Genomic DNA, 18,812 nt, shown 5'->3' with positions numbered 1-18,812 from the left:
TGTCAGAAGAACCTAGGGGCAAGACGGGAATAAAGATGCAAACCTACTAGAGAATGGACTTGAGGATACGGGGAGAGGGAAGGGTAAGCTGGGACAAAGTGAGAGAGTGGCATGGACATATATACACTACCAAACGTAAAATAGATAGCTAGTGGGAAGCAGCCGCATAGCAGAGGGAGATCAGCTCGGTGCTTTGTGACCACCTAGAGGGGTGGGATAGGGAGGGTGGGAGGGAGGGAGATGCAAGAGCGAAGAGATATGGGGACATATGTATATGTATAACTGATTCACTTTGTTATAAAGCAGAAACTAACACACCATTGTAAAGCAATTATACTCTAATAAAGATGTTAAAAATAAATAAAAAATAAAAAACATTGGCCCCTAGATTGTCAGCATCATCTTAAAAAGCAAAGGATTTTCCTTCTCTGTCTGTTTCTATCCTTATTCTAGCACCTCGAACATACCTGTTATATCATTTGTCAGGTTGATTTGTGATGTTGGTTAGGCTCTCAAAGAAAGCTCGGACACATTACTTCTTATCTTCCTCAGAGCCCAACACTCAGCAAGAATGTTCTGAAAATATTTTGTTGAATAAATAGGTGGGTGGGTTGTTTATGTTGGTTTGGTTTGGGGCTTTTTGTTTTTACTCCTTCAGATTTTATTGTTGTAGCCATAGCCTTCAGTCATTAATTTTAAAGAACCCTTTCTCATAAGTGACGGTGCTCTTTTTCTGTTGCTTTCTGAGCAATCCCAGAACTTCATGTTTTGTTGTTTACCATGGGCGGTTTACAAAAGGATGTTGTTCTGCAGCAAACACATTATTGTGTTATGTTATGGCCATGACACAATTTTGCATCACAGTGATTTATGTCCCATGATTTATATTATAGTTAGAGAAGGTACAAAATTTGGATTCACAAACCCTATGTAAAATAAGTTTCTTAAAATGTCTTTTTATTAGTGTTGAAGATGAAGCTGTGGATAAAAACATTTTCAAAGACTGCAGCAAGATTGCTTTCTACAGGTAAGAAGAGGAAGTATATGACCTAGGTAGAATAGTTCTGAAAATATTTCAAAATTGATGTTTATTAAATTTTTGAGAACTGATAGACTTTCTGAGGAAAGAGTCAATTAGGAAATTCAGTGATTAAAGAATTTATTGACAGGAGAAATTCACCTTTACTACTCTAGCTTAACTCCTGTATTATTTTATTATTAATGTTATTATTAATTATAATTAATTATATTATATACTTATACATTATAATTAACATTACTGTGTTAATAAACAGGTATTTTAAAAGTCAAAGTGTTTTTCAACTAATGTTAAAATTTTGAATCTTTGAAGAAATCATACTTTTACATGGTTCAAAAATCAAATATAAAAAGATACACATTGAAAAATGTTAATCTCCTTCTTGTCCCCTTCCACCCCATTCCACATCTTTCCCTGTAAGTAACCAGATTTATTAATTTCTTATTTATCTTTCCAGTATTTCTTTTTGTGAATGCACACATTCTTAGATCACCACCATTCTTACGCCAAGTAGCTTTCTATATACACTGTTGTATACCTCTTTTTTTCTGCTTCATAATTTATTCTGAAGAGCTCTGTATGAGTATATGGAAATTGTCCTCTTTTTCATAGCTGTATGGTATTCCATTGAGTAAATTATAATGTATTCAGTCTCTCTCCTATTGCTAGACCCTTGGGTTGTTTTCAGTCTTGCTGTAACGTCACTGCCACAGTGAAAAGCTATACATATGTCATTTCCTACACATGCAGGTATATTTGTAGGATGAATTTCCAGGAGTGGGATTACTAGGTCAAAGAGTAAATGTATTTGAAATTTTAACTATTACCAGATATCCCTCCATAGAGATTGTGTCATTTTGCACTCCCATCACCACTATATGATTGCCTATTTCCCCAGAGCCTCACAAAATATTTCTTTAAAAAATTTTTTGAGTGTCTACCTTTATGTGGTCCTGAAACTGAAATCACCAAAAATTACATCATACAACTTTCTAATTTATACACACTACTCTAGAGAAAGAAAATCATATCATTTTAATTCTGAACAGGTACCTTAGAGGGAATTCTATAGTGAACTCCTGGTCACCTTGACAAACCACTGGATTATATTGGATTTCCACTAAAATTTATCAAGTTTCAATTAAAGTGTACATTTCATGGAAAGAGGGAGGGCCATCAACAAGCTAATACGTGTCATCTACGAAAACTGCCCCACCTTCTCAATAAAGGGGACAAAATACCATCCTTGAGTAGTGTTATGGTGAACAATTTTATTAGTACTCTTCTTATTATTTTATTAATTGCATTAGCACTCTGCTTATTAATTTCGTTAGCTCTCTAAATTATTGATACTCCTCTTAGTGCTTTATTGGAGTACTAATATACTGCCTGTGCCCAGTTCCCTTACTATCGAAGTGAATTTTAATGACTTCCACATGGTAATATAGTCTTTTGGAGGCTGAGAGTCACAAATCATTCTCAGGCGTCTGTATACTCCAAATCTGTAGGCGTCAGAAACAGCGGCTCTCCAAGAAGTCTACCTATCGGGCATTACTAGACTCAGTCACGGCAGGCAAAGAGAGCACCAGGTTCCAAATCATCAACGAAGCAGCTAAGGTGAGAAAAAGTATTTTCTACAGAGAATTATTTGTTTCTATATTTATTTGGGTTGAATGAAGTAAATTTCCACAAAGGCTAATTAAACTATGCTTCAAAAATAAACTTTGTGAGAGAAGTAATGCCATCTTTTTAATATCTACACAATGCTACTTTAAAAGTAATATGACTATCAACATACAGATTGCCTTGTATCAGATGCTTTCTTAGATGTTTTACGAATGTTATTTCCTTTTAATTAATCTTCAGAATACATCTAAGAGGTACATTGCATTGTCCGTAATTTTCAGGTAAGGAAATTGAAGTCTAAAATGCCACTTGCTCAAAGTCATAGCTAGTAATCAGAATTTTCACCTGTGACTGTAGACTCTGTCACACACCCACGCTTTTTTTATCACTATTACACAACATACCCTCAAGCAAGGTACAGATTCAGTGAATGTCCAAACCTCAAAATGTCAGTGGGCAAGAGGAACAATGGTCTATGCAGTTGAATAAGTCACAAATGTTCCCTCCCCTAAGCTGCTTCACTAACAGATCACCATAGTTATTACATGCTGAAAGGATTAGAGCAGTATCCTAAGTGCTTTTTCTCATCTGTCAAGTTTTCACACTACTTCAGATGGGCCAGTCACAGAGGAAGTGCTGTGGGCCGGGCTAGGAAGTGTGGTTATGCACAAGTAGCTGATGCTTCCAACCTGACCCTCACTTCACATCCTCCCCTGTCTTCGAAAGGTGTCCTAAGCTTCTAAGGCCTCCCAGACCAATCTGGTTTAATTGGTAATTCGCTGAAGGACATAAGTAAAGACATGCAGTCTAGTCCCATAACAGCTTAGATAGTAATTCCATCCGCTCACTAACAAATCCCAGTTCTGGGAAGCAGACTGAGAAGACATCCCCACTTTCACTGCAGCATTGTGAGAGATCTTGTGACTACCTTAGCGCTTGCCGTATAACATTACACTGAGGAATCTTCTTGGAGAAGACAGAGCAAACACTGCCCCACAACATCAGGGCGTTCTCTATAACATTTGTAAGGCCTTTAACTTAGCCGGGAGGCTCAACTTTATTCCCAGGCAGGAGGAGCAATGGCACGGTGAGGAAGGCTACCTTCCATATGAAGTTTTAGAGATTTTAGTCACTTCAAAGGTGTAGAATCCTCTAACATAGCTTTCTTGCCTGAATTCAAAATAGGGGCTAGAATCATATCAACAGTTTGTGTTCTCTATCCCCGTCCCTTTTTCCCAACTTATGGTTACTTAAGGATGTAGTCGTGGTAGCAGCACACTTAGTTCTTTTCTCTTAACTACACTGAAGGGATGGTTAGCCTTTCTTCAAAACCTAGTGCTACTTCTTAATACCACTCATTTTTTTCTGGAGGAATTTCCCCCCTTGCTTGGCATCTGTGCAACCTTTGAGTTCACAGCTCATGGTACCCCGGAAGTCATAGTTCCTCAACTACTGATCCAGGTCTCCCAAACTTTACATCCTTTTGTAGCCAAGTTTGAAAGCTGTTCATGGGAAAACATGGGGCAGCATTAATTTCTTTCCTAGAGAGCCACCCGCAATTTGCATGTGGTCTAATAGCCCAATACCCAGCCAAACCCCTGTATTCAGGGTCAGCAAAAGCACTTGGCTCCAGGAAATGCAAGGAGTCCACCAGAGACCTTCCAGGAGTCGGTAGGCCTTTAATACCAGCAGTCAGATCCCTTCCTTTCTCATTTTTCCTGTCATTGGCTCTTTTTCCTTCTTGCCTCTGATGTGTCTAGCCCCAGAGAGTTGTAGCTGTCCCATGGTCAGGGCAGGAATCCCTTTCTGTCCTTGGGGAGGCTCAGTCTGTTGCGCACCTGAACAATCCACTGTCGTGACGACACACGACACATGCCGAGGCAGAGTAAATGAGGCACTCGGAATACCAGTGTGGGCCAACATGCAACTTCTCAATGCAGCTCCACACCAGTGAAGTTAGTGGTGGATCCTCTCACACTGCCTTTTACAAGACGATAGGTCAGCTTCTCTGTACACACCTCTCTTTGGATCCTGAAAATATAAGGGACAATGCTGTTCAGGTCAGGTGCCAGAACCAGAGCCCACTAGATAATGGATGCCTTCAAAGGAAAAGAAGCCACAGTCCAGGAGGACCCATGAGAGCTCAGCGCAAGACAGCACATGGCTCAGAAGGGAGCTGAGGAGCCGGACAAGCAAGGGCAAGTGATCCAGGATGTCAGCAACGTGGATCCCAAGACAGACTTTGAGGACCCCTTGGAACAGACACAATGTTCAGGTGTTGGAAATAACAGAGCTGCACAGGGAATCTGCATGCTCTGATGTCAGGCAAATGCATGCAATGTATGTTCTGGGAGGTCACCCTAAAATTCTGAACTGAACGTCATTTTAATGTCCTCCTTGTCCCTTGGAGTTGAGATGACTAATAGGGACTTAAGGCTTCGTGCCCTCTATCAGTTTGACAGGGACAACAGAGATCCAAACAGTAATTTCTAAAGTTGTCTGAACCTTGTATCCTGCTCACTGCATAGTCAAGGAGCCTCCATTAGAGGTTGTTTCTGGGATGAGATGGGTGTTTCATGGGAGATTTCACAGTAGGATCTGGTATGGATATGGTCTGGAGATTTTTAAAAAGCCACGTACATCCACTTATTCAGAATGATAGCTTTTTATTTCAGGTTCAGAGAGACAGAGCCCAAAGTCTAAGAGGATCATATTCAGCTCACAGCTGCAGTTCTCAGATTTCACTGATGAGGCAGATTCTGACAAATCCAGCACTCTTAGTGCCTACCTGCCCTCACACCATTAAAACTCTTAAAGCAATAATTTTGTTGTCAGGCTTTGTTGTTAATTTTTGAAATCCTTCTTCCCAATTCCCTTCTCCCAACCTGCCACTTGATAAGCAACCAGGAAACAGAACCAAGTTTCATTCACCGTTGTCTTAGTGAGCTCACACTGCTATAACATAAGCTGGGTGTCTTAACAAACCTTTATTTCTCACAGTTCTGGAGTCTGGGAAGCCCAAGATCAAGGTCCCACTTCCTGCCCTGTAGACTGCCACCTCCTTAGTGTACAGTTGACCCTTGAACAACGCAGGGGTTAGCAGTGGAATATCCAAGTATGACTTCACAGTCGGCCCTCAGTATACAGGGTTCCACATCCACGATTCAACCAACCAAGGATTGTATGGTACTATAGTAAGTATTTATTGAAAAAAAATCCATGTATAAGTGGACCCATTCTGTTCAAATCTCTGTTCAGGGGTCAACTGTATATTCACATGATGGAGAGACAGCTAACTCTCTGGTCTCTTCCTGTAAAGGCAGTAATCCCATCATGACTCCACCCTCATGACCTCATCAAAACCTAAACACCTCCCAAGGCCCCATCTCCAAGTGCCATCACATTGAGGGTTAGGGCTTCAACATATGAATTGAAGGGTTGGAGAATGGGGAGGGTTTGGGGAGGGGGGAAAATTCAGTCCATAGCAAACATGATGTTCCTGGGACACAGTAATGTTACAAAATAAACTGAAGTGTTGCCCTGTGTGTTGCCTCTAGGTCAGGACATCTAGGCTTTGAAGAAAAGCTGGTTGCAGGTTCAAATCCCTAAGTTTTCTCACATAGGGTCCTATTTCTTATGACAAAATAATCAGATATTTGATAAAGAAGCTTCCAGAAAAAAATCTTAAAGGAGTTATCAGTAAAGTGTTGACTGCTTTTTTAGACCTCTTTTTTTCTACTATTATCAATTTTTTACCTTCAGTCAAAATTTGACCTGGATTGAGAAAAAGAGAAGATCTAGTCTTGTGACACCAGAGCAGGGAAATTTATGCTATCTTCTGAGTGTACCTAAAAAGCACTGCTAGCAAGGCTATTTGGAACAGACCTACATCTTTGACCTACTTTATGTTGCTAATTTTTATGCTTTTTCATGACATGGATGAACTATTTGGCAAAATGTTTATTTTGCAGCCTGTTTGCAAGTTTTCACTGGTGACAACACTTCTGGCAGCTTCTCCAAGGATGCAGGGATATCTCTGAGCACCTCCATGAAGTTATCCCTTGCGTCTTCATCTAAGCAATGGGGCTTTGCCCAACCAGCCACCTCCTCAACAGATGAGGAACAACTACTACTGGTTAATCAGGACTGTTTCTGCAGAAATGGCCAGGAACAGGCATCTTATTGGGGAACTGGCCAAGCAATCAGAAGCATACCTGGACAGGCTAATTGTCCTTGGGGAACATGCTAATGCCCAGCGTGAACTTGCCAGCGTTCTCCATAGAGAATCAGTGCTTGCAATAAACCAACTGGCCACAACTATGGAAGGGGCAATAAGTGCCCTACAGCAATTTAATGAATCTTAGACCATTCTCTGAATCCTGGAAGGTCTTGACCAATAGCTGAGAGAGGTCCTTGCTCACTCCTCTAGGCCTTTTAGGTTAACTATTCCTTATAATATAGTAGAGAGACCTAGTTCCAGAGGACAAGCAAGATCTACCCATCATGGAGAAGTTGATGGGGTCATAATTTCCCTTATTAATACCCACCACCATTTAAATATGTGTTCGAGGGCTGTTCTGTTAACTCAGTCATAGTCTCTACTAGTTTTGGGTGAAATTAAAAAAAAAAAAACTTTTAATGGAACTGTGATCATTCCACTGCTTGAATGTATAGACAAGGCTGTTTTTACCACCATGATTTTTATAACCTGTCTCATATTTTTGCCCTTGTGGCCAAAAAAACTAGACTTAGGGATGACAAACTACTGGGTTTTATTTTTATTCAGTATGGGAGAAATAAGATAGGAAAAGGGGATTTATGCTCTCCCAGATTATGAGAGGTGAGCCTCTGAATGAAAAACCAAGTAGAGACTTGTGGTACTAAAATGAACCTCCAAAATGTATTCCTTTCTTTGAGGATTTATTTCATCTTCTCTGTGTAGGAGGACATTTACACATCTTAAATCTTTCTAGGGGAGCAAAACCCATGCTGTCTCACCTTATTTTAAACGTTTAATTTTATGTTTCTTCACTTATTTTACATAAATCCATCTTGCTGCAGTTTTTACTGCTATTCTCTAAATATTAACATTAAATAATTCTGAGTTTATGCAATCTAACTTCTGTAACAACGTATTTTTTATTGTCATTTTTAATCACTAATAGAGATTCAATAATTTATTTGTATATTATTTTAAAATAAATGTCCAAACAGGTCTCTAGAGAACAGAAATGTTTAGAAATTCTTAATGTTTTAGATAGAAGGATGTAACATTCATGTCCTGACTTTTTGACAGCCCAGTTTTGGTTGAAGAATTGGACAATAACTGGCAGTTAAGAAGCCCAGGGAAGTGGTTTATAAACTGTCACGCGCAGAGCCCTGAGGTTTCCGTAGAGGTGTCTCAGGACTCAGTGCAGGGAGGGGAGGGGGCTCAACCGTAGAGGCTCTGAGCCACTTCCTGCTGTCTTCAATCCAAGTAGCTTTACTTATTGGACTTCTGAGAGTCTGCTGCTGTTGATTTTTTAAGCCAGTAAAAACAGCATGAGCCAGATCATACAAGCAAATGTATACTAAGGTCTAAGGAAATTATGTGCTTGGAATATGAAGCTATGTTGATGATAATAAGAGATAAGAATGAATCTGGATATTGACTTTGCAAAGGGCTACCTATTGGCAAAATTGGTTTGCTTAATTAAGTTAAAATGAAAACAAAGTGGGGCTTTGACTCTGATTTGTATGTTTGCTTGCCTAGGGTTATTATAGGAAAAGCAGGGTTATTGCTACCTTCTCTCATATAATTAGGATTCTTTACTAGGCTGCAGCCTCAAGAACAGAACATATCAGACCAGTCTTTGGTTTAAAAAAATAAAAATTTTTAAGAAAGTTATTTTACTAATAATGGGAGGATCTCTGAGTATATAAACTAAATGCAATTTGTTAATCACATATAAGCAGACAACCTGTGTGCCCTCTGCTTAGGATGTTCTTGCCCATTTTTGCCTACCCAAAGTCCTACTAATCCCTCAAGGCCCTGCTTAAGTCCCTCTTCCTCCAGAGAGATGTCCCAGAACCCCTCTTCTTACAGTCATCAATATTCCCCTTCCTTTTCTCCCGCAGCACGTGTCCTTGTCCTGTCTCAGCATTTATCATAAAATGCTTTACAGTTACTATATAGGTGTTGCCTCTAAATTGCACTCTCCCTAAGAGTTTAGCCATCCTTTTCACAGCAATCAGCACTTCGCAATATTAGATGCCAAATAAATGTTAGTTGAATTAAATTTGAGAGAGTAGTGGAAATTTATGTCTAACTTGGGAGGGAATACATAATCTAACAGGATTTCAGCCTTATATTTGGATACATTTTCAAATCTTAGAATTCTGATGGCACACTTGAAGTAAATCAAATATACAAATGAATATTAAACATATAAGCAGTAATTACAGTATGATTAGGGGTGGGGGAAAGGGGGAGGTGTTGGCCAAAGAGTACAAACTTCCAACTATAATAAGATGACTAACAGCATAGTGATTGTAGTTAATAATACTCTATTATATACTTGAAAGTTGCTAAGAGAGATCTTAAATGTTCACACCACAAAAAGGAAATGGTAATTATGTGACTTGATGCAGATGTTAGCTAATGCTATGGTGGTGATCATTTTTGCAATATATAAGTATCAAATCAAGGAGTTGTACAACTTAAACTTACACAATATGCCAATTATTTCTCAATAAAGCTGGGGAAAAAATTATTATTGTATGATCAGTACTACATCATAACCTTGTTTTAAGAATGTCTGTAAAAGCAGCCACAGCCTATTTACCATTATTTACCTGGTCACTCTTCAGTGTCCTGTCACTGTTCAAGTGCCCTGACTACTTTCCTATATTCTGAAGAAGCAAGGTTCCAGTAACATCGTTTTGGGGGAGAGGGATTGTTTTTGTTTTTTGGTGCTGCATTAATATTATCCCTGCTTCCTATATCTTGCTTGCACCACATCGTACCTGTTCTGTGTGTTACCTCACACAGGCTACCCAGCTTAGCCTTTCATTTAACAGACATTATAGTAACAATACACAGACCCAGTTGTAACCAGAATTTGGCATCATACTGTACTTAATGATTTGCAACCAGTGCAGCATGGCACATCAGTTGAAAACCACTGTCTTAAGATATTTCCCTAATCTTGATGCCTCATTTTGTAATCTAAATCCAGCCATCTCTGCCTTCAGAGTTTGTTGTTATTGTTTTATTTTTCAAATTCTGTATTCTCTTTATGATTCTGTGTTGCTTCCATCTGTCATCATAGGCAGTATTTAACCTAAATTCTCCATCCTCTTGAGAAAGCTGAGAATATCCCAGCCTCTAGAGAAAGTTCCCCAGACCTTAACCTAAGTGTACAGGAAGTGCCTTGATTTTAGCACAGGAAGCCTTATTCATCTACAGTAGAGAACCCCAATGACCACCATTTTACTGTCTATTCTTTTCTATTCTGTGGCTTGTTACCCTTCATCTTTAGTTCAACTGGAATCCAGTTACTCTAGTTTTAACACCAAACTCTTATTCTTAAGATACCTGTACTTTATCATAGATACAGTGGGCCACATGTCCCAATTTTGCAAGGGCAGTTTCAGTTTATGCTTGTCATCCACTATCATTATTAATAGAGAGCCCTCTCACTCTTAACAGTCCTGGTCTGGACAATTATATGTTTGCCTAACCATAGAACACATAGGAGTTGTTTGTTTCTACTCCAGGTAGAGCCAAGCAAGTACATATAGATTGGGGAGCCTTTCCTTCATGATTGCCATTGTTCTCCAGTTTGCTTGGCCTATAATAATTTAAGCATGGTTTTCTAATTATCGTAATTTGTAGAACTGACCTGGGTAACCTGTTGAAACTAATCTCGTGTGTGTTCCCAGGTTCCTCTCCTGGCTGAAGTTTACGGTATAGAGGGAAATATTTTCAGGCTTAAAATCAATGAAGAAACACCCTTGAAACCCAGATATGAAGTTCCTGATGTCCTCACAAGCAAGCCAAGCCCTGTAAGGTAAGCCAAGAAACACGCTACCTTGGATACACCCTTAATATGTTCTTCTATCACACCTTGAGTAGCAGCTTTTGTATGAGTCTCATATTTTGTTTCTTCAAAGATACAACCATTTGCAGAGTTAGTTTTCAGTTATTTGGGGATAAATTTATCCATTTTGATGTTATCCATTCTGTACTCTCTTCCTCCACCATTTGACTCATCAGCACTTATTAATGGGGAGAAGCAGAGCTTCTGATCTTCTCTCCTCCTCACAAAGTAAGTGGTTTATCAGCCAGACTTTGGGAGCAAGCAGGAGAGCTGTTTAATTGACTCACTCAGATGAGTAGCAGGGCTCCAGAGATCCAATGTACTAGCCAAACTCCCATGCTTACAGTAATTTATACAGTTAGACTGACTCACTTTTAATTAATGGCAGTCTCAGAAGTCTAACATGTAATCTGTCTTAGAGTCAGAGATAAATTAATAATCAGTTTGGAAAAACTGGTGGAAAAAAAATCTTTGGGGATTAAAGCATTTTTCATATACCTGCAGAATCTGCATCAATTCTCAGCACATTTTCCGGTGATATTTTAACTTGGTTCTGTCTGTTGGTTTGTTATTTTCTTTATATCATGCCACTAAGGGAATATAAGATTATGCCAGATGCTTTAATTTTCACTACATTATTATCATAGTTTTATGTAGATTATTTTTTCCATGAAAATCTACTAAAAAGTTAATAAATTATGGGACTTCCCTGGTGGTCCAGTGGTAAAGAGTCCGCCTTCCAATGCAGGGGACGCAGGTTCGATCCTTGGTCAGGGAACTAAGATCCCACATGCCGCAGGGCAGCTAAGCCTGCGTGCCACAACTACAGAGCCCATGCGCTCTGGAGCCCACACGCCGCAACTAGAGAGAAGTTCACGTGCTGCAACGAAGAGCCTGCGCACCGCAACGAAAGAGCCCACATGCCACAACAAAGATCCTGCGTGTTGCAATTAAGACCTGACACAGCCAAAAAAAAAAGTTCATAAATTATAAGGAGAAATTAATTTAGCTATGCTAGAACTATCATAAGTTTAAAATATATCACTGAGCCACTACTATATGCTAAGAACTTAGGAAATAAGAATTAAAAACGGACTATTCTCATGGCTTTGCAGTTTGGCAAATGAGAGAGAGAGAGAGAGAGAGAGAGTGTGTATGTGTGTGTGTGTGTGTGTGTGTGTGTGTGTGTGTGTATTTCCTCTTGGTCACATTACATTATTTTTTACTCTCCTGGACGATTCATTTTACTAGTAGACCTTTAACATTTTTACATCTGTGTTCATAAGTAACATTAGTCTATAGTTTTTCTGTGCTATCTTTGCCAGGTTTTGGAGTCAGGGTGTTATTCGCATTGTGTAGTAAATATGGTATATTAGTTTTGCTTCTATTTCAGCCTTTTTCTAGAGGACCTTTGGCTACTGTAGTAACTAAAAATTACATTTCTCCATTTCCCAGACTCCCATGTAGCTAGTTTCTGATGTAATTCAGATTCCACCAATCAGATGCACTTACAGTTATCTTGATTTCAGAACTGAGTCTCCCATTTTGCTGGTGTGCATCAGCAGCTATAGAATGACTCTAGAGCCACTAGTTAGGGCAGTGGTTTCCCGATCTCTGGATTGCAGCTAAGCTGGCATGATCCTGGAGCCCAGCAGTTGCCACATTGACTTCTGATTACCCAGCTTCCTGATTCCAGCTGAGAGAGAAGTTCTGTTGGCCTGCAGTTATGCAGTATTTTTCTAGGAGTCATTACTGGACACTCAGCCAGGAACCTGCTACCTCAAACCTTCCATGATGTTGTAAGCTAATAATTCCTCCATATTAAGTTATTTACTTTCTGGTTAAAGTAGCCAGAGTTGTTTCTGTTATCTACAGTTGAGTTTTGGTTAACATAGTCATTGATATCAGAATGAGTATAAGCAACAGACCCTCAAGGACGGGAATCTGAGCTTAGTTAGCTGATCTACTTGGATTTGAAGGCAGTGAGGACCTGGTTTTCATTGGACGGTGAGATATTAGTGTTTTGGGCTGAATACTACCCTCCCCCACCAGACTCATATGTTGAAGCCCTAACCCCCCATACCTCAGAATGTGACTATTCCGAGATAGAGCCTTTGACCAGGTAATTAAGTTAAAATAGGGTCATTAGGGTGGGCCCTAATCCAATATGACTGGTGTCTTGTAAGAGGAGGAGATTAGGATACAGATAACACAGACAAAGGGATGGCCATGTGACGACACAGCAAGTGGATGGCCATCTGCAAGCCAAGAAGAAAAGCCTCAGAAGAAACCAAACCTGCTGACACTTTGATCTAGCATTTCTGGCCTCCAGAATTGTGAGAAAATAAATTTCTGATGTTTAAGCCCCCCAGTCTGTGGTATTTTGTTATGGCAGCTCTAGCAAATTAATACGACTAGCAATAAACCACGGCATTCTGTGACAGTCACTTAAATTACTACTTGTGGTTGCCTGAAATAGAGTGCCTATTGAAAGCATGGCTCTGGAAAACCAAGTGGTGGGGCCATAGCATAGCATGATTGCCATACAAAATTCAAAACTCTGAGGTGGCCTGGCTGCTATTAATTTCACTGAAGAACTTAAAGAAAACAGCAGTTTCAGGCTTTTAAATTCTTAGCATTGTCAGAAACTTAATAGATTTCTATGACAATCCTAAAAGTTGTATCTACAGAGTCCTTGTAGCTGAAAATCAGATACAGAGTTAGATTCTGTGGTTTGCTGAATTAGAGCGTAAATTGAATTCACAGCTTCATCAGGTCTATGAATTTAGGGCATCAACTGTGAAAAGGTAGGACTCCCCAAAATTGAATAGCAACATTTGGGAAGATTTGGATAACCCTGAGTACCCAAACCTCAAAATTCCACTGAGTCTCCCAGTTCAGCAGAAGCAGCTCCTTCTCCTCTATCTGATAAGGCTGATCTTACCTGCTTGGACACCCCGTGTTAACCTCACCTGAAATATACTGTGACAGGGGATTCCAGTGCTCCCTGTGCTTCACCCTTACCACCCTTCACTGCCTCCAAACCCACTATCGCGTCAGACCCCAACATGCCTAGGGAGCCAATTATAGTCACACCCAGGAGGAAAAGGCTTACACACCTAAAGAATTATAAGATTTTATACTGGCAAAAATCTGGGAAATATGCATGGAAATGATTTCTGAGGGACTTCTAGACCGGAAGGAAGGACCATAACTTTAGGATCATGCTAAATTTACTGACATGGGTTCAGGTACCAGAGAATTCAGATTTAATATGCTAGCTTGGACAGCTGAAAGTGGTTCTAATTATTTGCTTGGTTAAGTATAACTTGAACTCAGCTATGGACTGTGCTGAATGAAACTGAGATACCAGAAATTCCTTGGCGCTGTGTAGAAGAAATGATTCATAGACTTAGGGAGATAAAGATGTTGAAGTGGATATGTCATATGCATCTAGCCCCTAATTCTGTTCTCCAAAGGATCCAAAAGATACTCCCTTCATTGAGAAATACATTAGTGAGGGAACACTTGGAAAGCATTATAGTGAGTGAATGTCTTTTCTGAGCTAGAGATAATGGTGGGAATGGTACCATTAAAATGGGCTCCCTGATTTCAGTGGAAATGATGAGACTCTAGGTAGCAGAGTCAAAGTAGCAGCATTTAGTTGTAAGAGACAAGGTAGACGTGTTTCCATAACAGGGCCTGTGTGGTACTCAAAATGGCTCAACCCTCAGGGCAGTGCACAATACGTCAAGCTGTCCATTAGGCTGAAATAGATGGACTAAAGTCCTACTTGACAGAATAATCAAAAGAACTCTATTTAGGTTTGATGAACAGTGAGACACAACCTCTCAAACTACAAAGTTGATTTCCAGAACCTAAAGCAGCTTGCTTGAGGGGAAGGCCTAGAACCCGTGGAGGAGGTTGTAAAGATATAATAAGATCATAAACTATCCCTCCTAATCCTCCCCAAAGAGGCCTGTGACCAGGGTGACTATGCACTAGAAAAATATCTAGACCTAGGGATTTTATTTTTTTAATTTTTATATCTTTATTGGAGGATAATTGCTTTACAATGTTGTGTTAGTTTTTGCTGTACAACAAAGTGAATCAGCTATACGTATACATATATCCCCATATCCCCTCCCTCTTGAGCCTCCCTCCCACTGTCCCTATTCCACCCCTCCAGGTCATCACAAAGCACTGAGCTGATCTCCCTGTGCTACGCAGCAGCTTCCCACTAGCCATGTATTTTACATTTGGTAGTGTATATATGTCAATGCTGCTCTCTTACTTCATCCCAGCTTCCCCTTGCCCCTGTGTCCTCAAGTCCATTCTCTACATCTGCGTCTTTATTCCTGCCCTGCCACTAGGTTCATCAGTACCGTTTTTAGATTCCATATATGTACGTTAGCATACCGTTATTTGTTTTTCTCTTTCTGACTTACTTTACTCTGTATGGCAGACTCTAGGTCCATCCACCTCACTACAAATAACTCAATTTCGTTCCTTTTTATGGCTGAGTAATATTCCATTATATATATGTGCCACATCTTCTTTATCCATTCATCTGTCGATGGACATTTACGTTGCTTCCATGACCTGGCTACTGTAAATAGTGCTGCAATGAACATTGTGGTACATGTATCTTTTTGAATTATGGTTTTCTCAGGGTATATGCCCAGTAGTGGGATTGCTGGGTCATATGGTAGTTCTATTTTTAGTTTTTTAAGGAACCTCCATACTGTTCTCCATAGTGGTTGTATCAGTTTACATTCCCACCAACAGTGCAAGAGGGTTCCCTTTTCTCCACACCCTCTCCAGCACTTCTTGTTTCTAGATTTTTTGATGATGGCCATTCTGACCAGTGTGAGGTGATACCTCATTGTGGTTTTGGTTTGCATTTCTCTAATGATTAGTGATGTTCAGCATCTTTTCATGTGTTTGTTGGCAATCTGATGTCTACTTTGGAGAAATGTCTATTTGGGTGTTCCATCCATTTTTGGATTGTTTGTTTTTTTGATATTGAGTTGCATGAGCTGCTTGTATATTTTGGAGATTAATCCTTTGTCAGTTGCTTTGTTTGCAAATATTTTCTCCCATTCTGCAGATTGTCTTTGTCTTGTTTATGGTTTCCTTTGCTGTGCAAAAGCTTTGAAGTTTCATTAGGTCCCATTTGTTTATTTTTTATTTTATTTCCATTCCTCTAGGAGGTGGGTCAAAAAGGATCTTGCTGTGATTTATGTCATAGAGTGTTCTGCCTATGTTTTCCTCTAAGAGTTTTGTAGTGTCTGGCCTTACATTTAGGTCTTTAATACATTTTGAGTTTATTTTTGTGGATGGTGTTAGGGAGTGTTGTAATTTCATTCTTTTACATGTAGCTGTCCAGTTTTCCCAGCACCACTTATTGAAAAGGCTGTCTTTTCTCCACTGTATATTCTTGCCTCCTTTGTCAAAGATAAGGTGACCATATGTGCATGGGTTTATCTCTGGGCTTTCTATTCTGTTCCATCGATCTATATTTCTGTTTTTGTGCCAGTACCATACTGTCTTGATTACTGTAGCTTTGTAGTATAGTCTGAAGTCAGGGAGCCTGATTCCTCCAGCTCTGTTTTTCTTTCTCAAGATTGCTTTGGCTATTCAGGGTCTTTTGTGTTTCCATACAAATTGTAAAATTTTTTTTCTAGTTCTGTGAAAATGCCATTGGTAATTTGATAGGGATTACATTGAATCTGTAGATTGCTTTGGGTAGTATAGTCATTTTCACAATGTTGATTCTTCCAATCCAAGAACATGGTATATCTTTTCATCTGTTTGTATCGTCTTTGATTTATTTCATCAGTATCTTATAGTTTTCTGCATACAGGTCTTTTATCTCCTTAGGTAGGTTTATTCCTAGGTATTTTTTTCTTTTTGTTGCAGTTGTAAATGGGACTGTTTCCTTAATTTCTCATTCTGTTTTTTTGTTGTTAATGTATAGGAATGCAAGAGATTTCTGTGCATTAATTTGTATCCTGCTACTTCACCAAATTCATTGATTAGCTCTAGTAGTTTTCTGGTGGAATCTTTAGGATTTTCTGTGTATGGTATCATGTCATCTGCAAACAGTGACAGTTTTACTTCTTCTTTTCCAATTTGGATTCCTTTTATTTCTTTTTCTTCTCTGATTGCTGTGGCTAAAACTTCCAAAACTATGTTGAATAGTAGTGGTGAGAGTGGACACCCTTGTCTTGTTCCTGATCTTAGAGGAAATGCTTTCAGTTTTTCACCATTGAGAATGATGTTGGCTGTGGGTTTGTCATATATGCCCACTTTCTGGAGAGTTTTTATCATAAATGGGTGTTGAATTTTGTCAAAAGCTTTTTCTGCATCTATCGAGATTATCATATGGTTTTTCTCCTTCAATTTGTTAATATGGTGTATCACATTGATTGATTTCCGTATATTGAAGAATCCTTGCATTCCTGGGATAAACCCCAGTTGATCATGGCATATGATCCTCTCAGTGTGCTGTTGGATTCTGTTTGCTAGTATTTTGTGGAGGATTTTTGCATCTATGTTCTTCAGTGGTATTGGCCTGTAATTTTCTTTTTTTGTGATATCTTTGTTTGGTTTTGGTATCAGGATGATGGTGGCCTCATAGAATGAGTTTGGGAGTGTTCCTCCCTCTGCTATATTTTGGAAGAATATGAGAAGGATAGGTGTTAGCTCTTCTCTAAATGTTTGATAGAATTCACCTGTGAAGCCATCTGGCCCTGGGCTTTTGTTTGTTGGAAGATTTTTAATCACAGTTTCAATTTCAGTGCTTGTGATTGGTCTGTTCATATCTTCTATTTCTTCCTGGTTCAGTCTTGGGAGTTTGTACTTTTCTAAGAATTTGTCCATTTCTTCCAGGTTGTCCATTTTATTGGTTTATAGTTGTTTATGGTATTCTCTCATGATCCTTTGTATTTCTGCAGTGTCAGTTGTTACTTCTCCTTTTTCATTTCTAATTCTGTTGATTTGAGTCTCATTTTTTTCCTGATGATAGACCTAGGGATTTTAAGTGCTGTCTCTGAGCTTATTTAACTCCTGGGGATCCAAAGCATCCTAAAAGTCTAGGTGTCAGATTGGGCTGTTGGAAGTCAGTTGATAAATAAACAAAAGTTTCACCTTTCCATCTCACTTTGGACTGAGTGAATCAATAACCCAATCTGTGTTATTTCCTCAGTTTCTGAGTGTAGGGTTGGAACGAGAAAGAAAAGCAAAATGTTTAAATTCTATGCACCAACTTGTTACTAGACTGTCCAGACCAAAGTAATAATGATGATGAAAGCTAACATTTACTGAGCGCTTATTATGTGCCAGACTCTGTGCCAAGTGCTTTACATGTGTGATCTCATTTAATCCTCTCAAAAAGTTATATTTGTTCTTGCTTTTATCATTTCCACTTTACAGATGAGGAAACCAAGAACTAGAAAGATTAACTTGTCCACAGTTATACACCTAGTGCATGGGAGAGCTATGTTTAGTCCAGGCTTTCTGACACCAAAGCCCATGCTCTCAATTACAGCTCTCTACTGCCTTATCTGTGCTATGTCACATGAATATTGATTTACTAATTTGAATTGAGAATTGCATTGAGCCATGTAAACCTATAGCAATTTATTTTTCTCTTCCTGCCTTGTTTTCCAGGCTGATTTCATGCTCAGGCGATACAGGCAGTCTCATATTGGCAAATGGAAAAGGAGATCTGAAGTGTCGCATCACAGCAAACCCATTCAAGATAGACTTGGTATCTGAAGAAGAGGTTGTGATGAGCATAAACTCCCTGGGCCAATTGTACTTTGAGCAGCTGCAGATTCCTCCCAAGCAAAGGTATTTTTGCACATTACTTAACACATAAAGAACTTAAGAAAACCTGATTGTGAATACCAGTTGCCTAAATAGATAATACATCACCATAGAAAACTGGTTTGGCTTATTTGCTGGGATATTGTTCTGAGAAATTTCATCTTTTCACCTGTGCAGGTGAATGCAGGCTTGATGACAAAAATTATTCTCAGACATTTGTGAAGATGACACTC

At 39.2% G+C, this 18,812-nt stretch overlaps 1 protein-coding gene across 5 annotated transcripts in view; it reads left to right on the top strand.

Annotated features, from left to right (window-relative positions):
- The window catches only part of GANC (glucosidase alpha, neutral C), a 75,930-nt gene that overhangs the window by 2,925 nt on the left and 54,193 nt on the right, over positions 1-18,812 (top strand). For 4 of the 5 annotated variants that reach the window (XM_059913522.1, XM_059913520.1, XM_059913519.1 and 1 more), the window contains 4 exons: positions 965-1,027; positions 2,548-2,656; positions 10,589-10,716; positions 18,421-18,603. In XM_059913522.1, coding sequence (XP_059769505.1) covers positions 965-1,027; positions 2,548-2,656; positions 10,589-10,716; positions 18,421-18,603 — 483 coding nt within the window. Of the gene's footprint in view, positions 1-964; positions 1,028-2,547; positions 2,657-6,636; positions 6,830-10,588; positions 10,717-18,420; positions 18,604-18,812 lie in introns of those variants that run through there. The other variant, XM_059913523.1, reaches the window with a different exon arrangement.

The sequence above is a fragment of the Balaenoptera ricei genome, chromosome 2 (assembly GCF_028023285.1).
Source record: "Balaenoptera ricei isolate mBalRic1 chromosome 2, mBalRic1.hap2, whole genome shotgun sequence".
In the NCBI taxonomy this organism is placed as follows: domain Eukaryota; kingdom Metazoa; phylum Chordata; class Mammalia; order Artiodactyla; family Balaenopteridae; genus Balaenoptera; species Balaenoptera ricei.
Note: the sequence above shows the minus strand (reverse complement) of the source record. Positions and strands in the feature narration are given on the sequence as shown.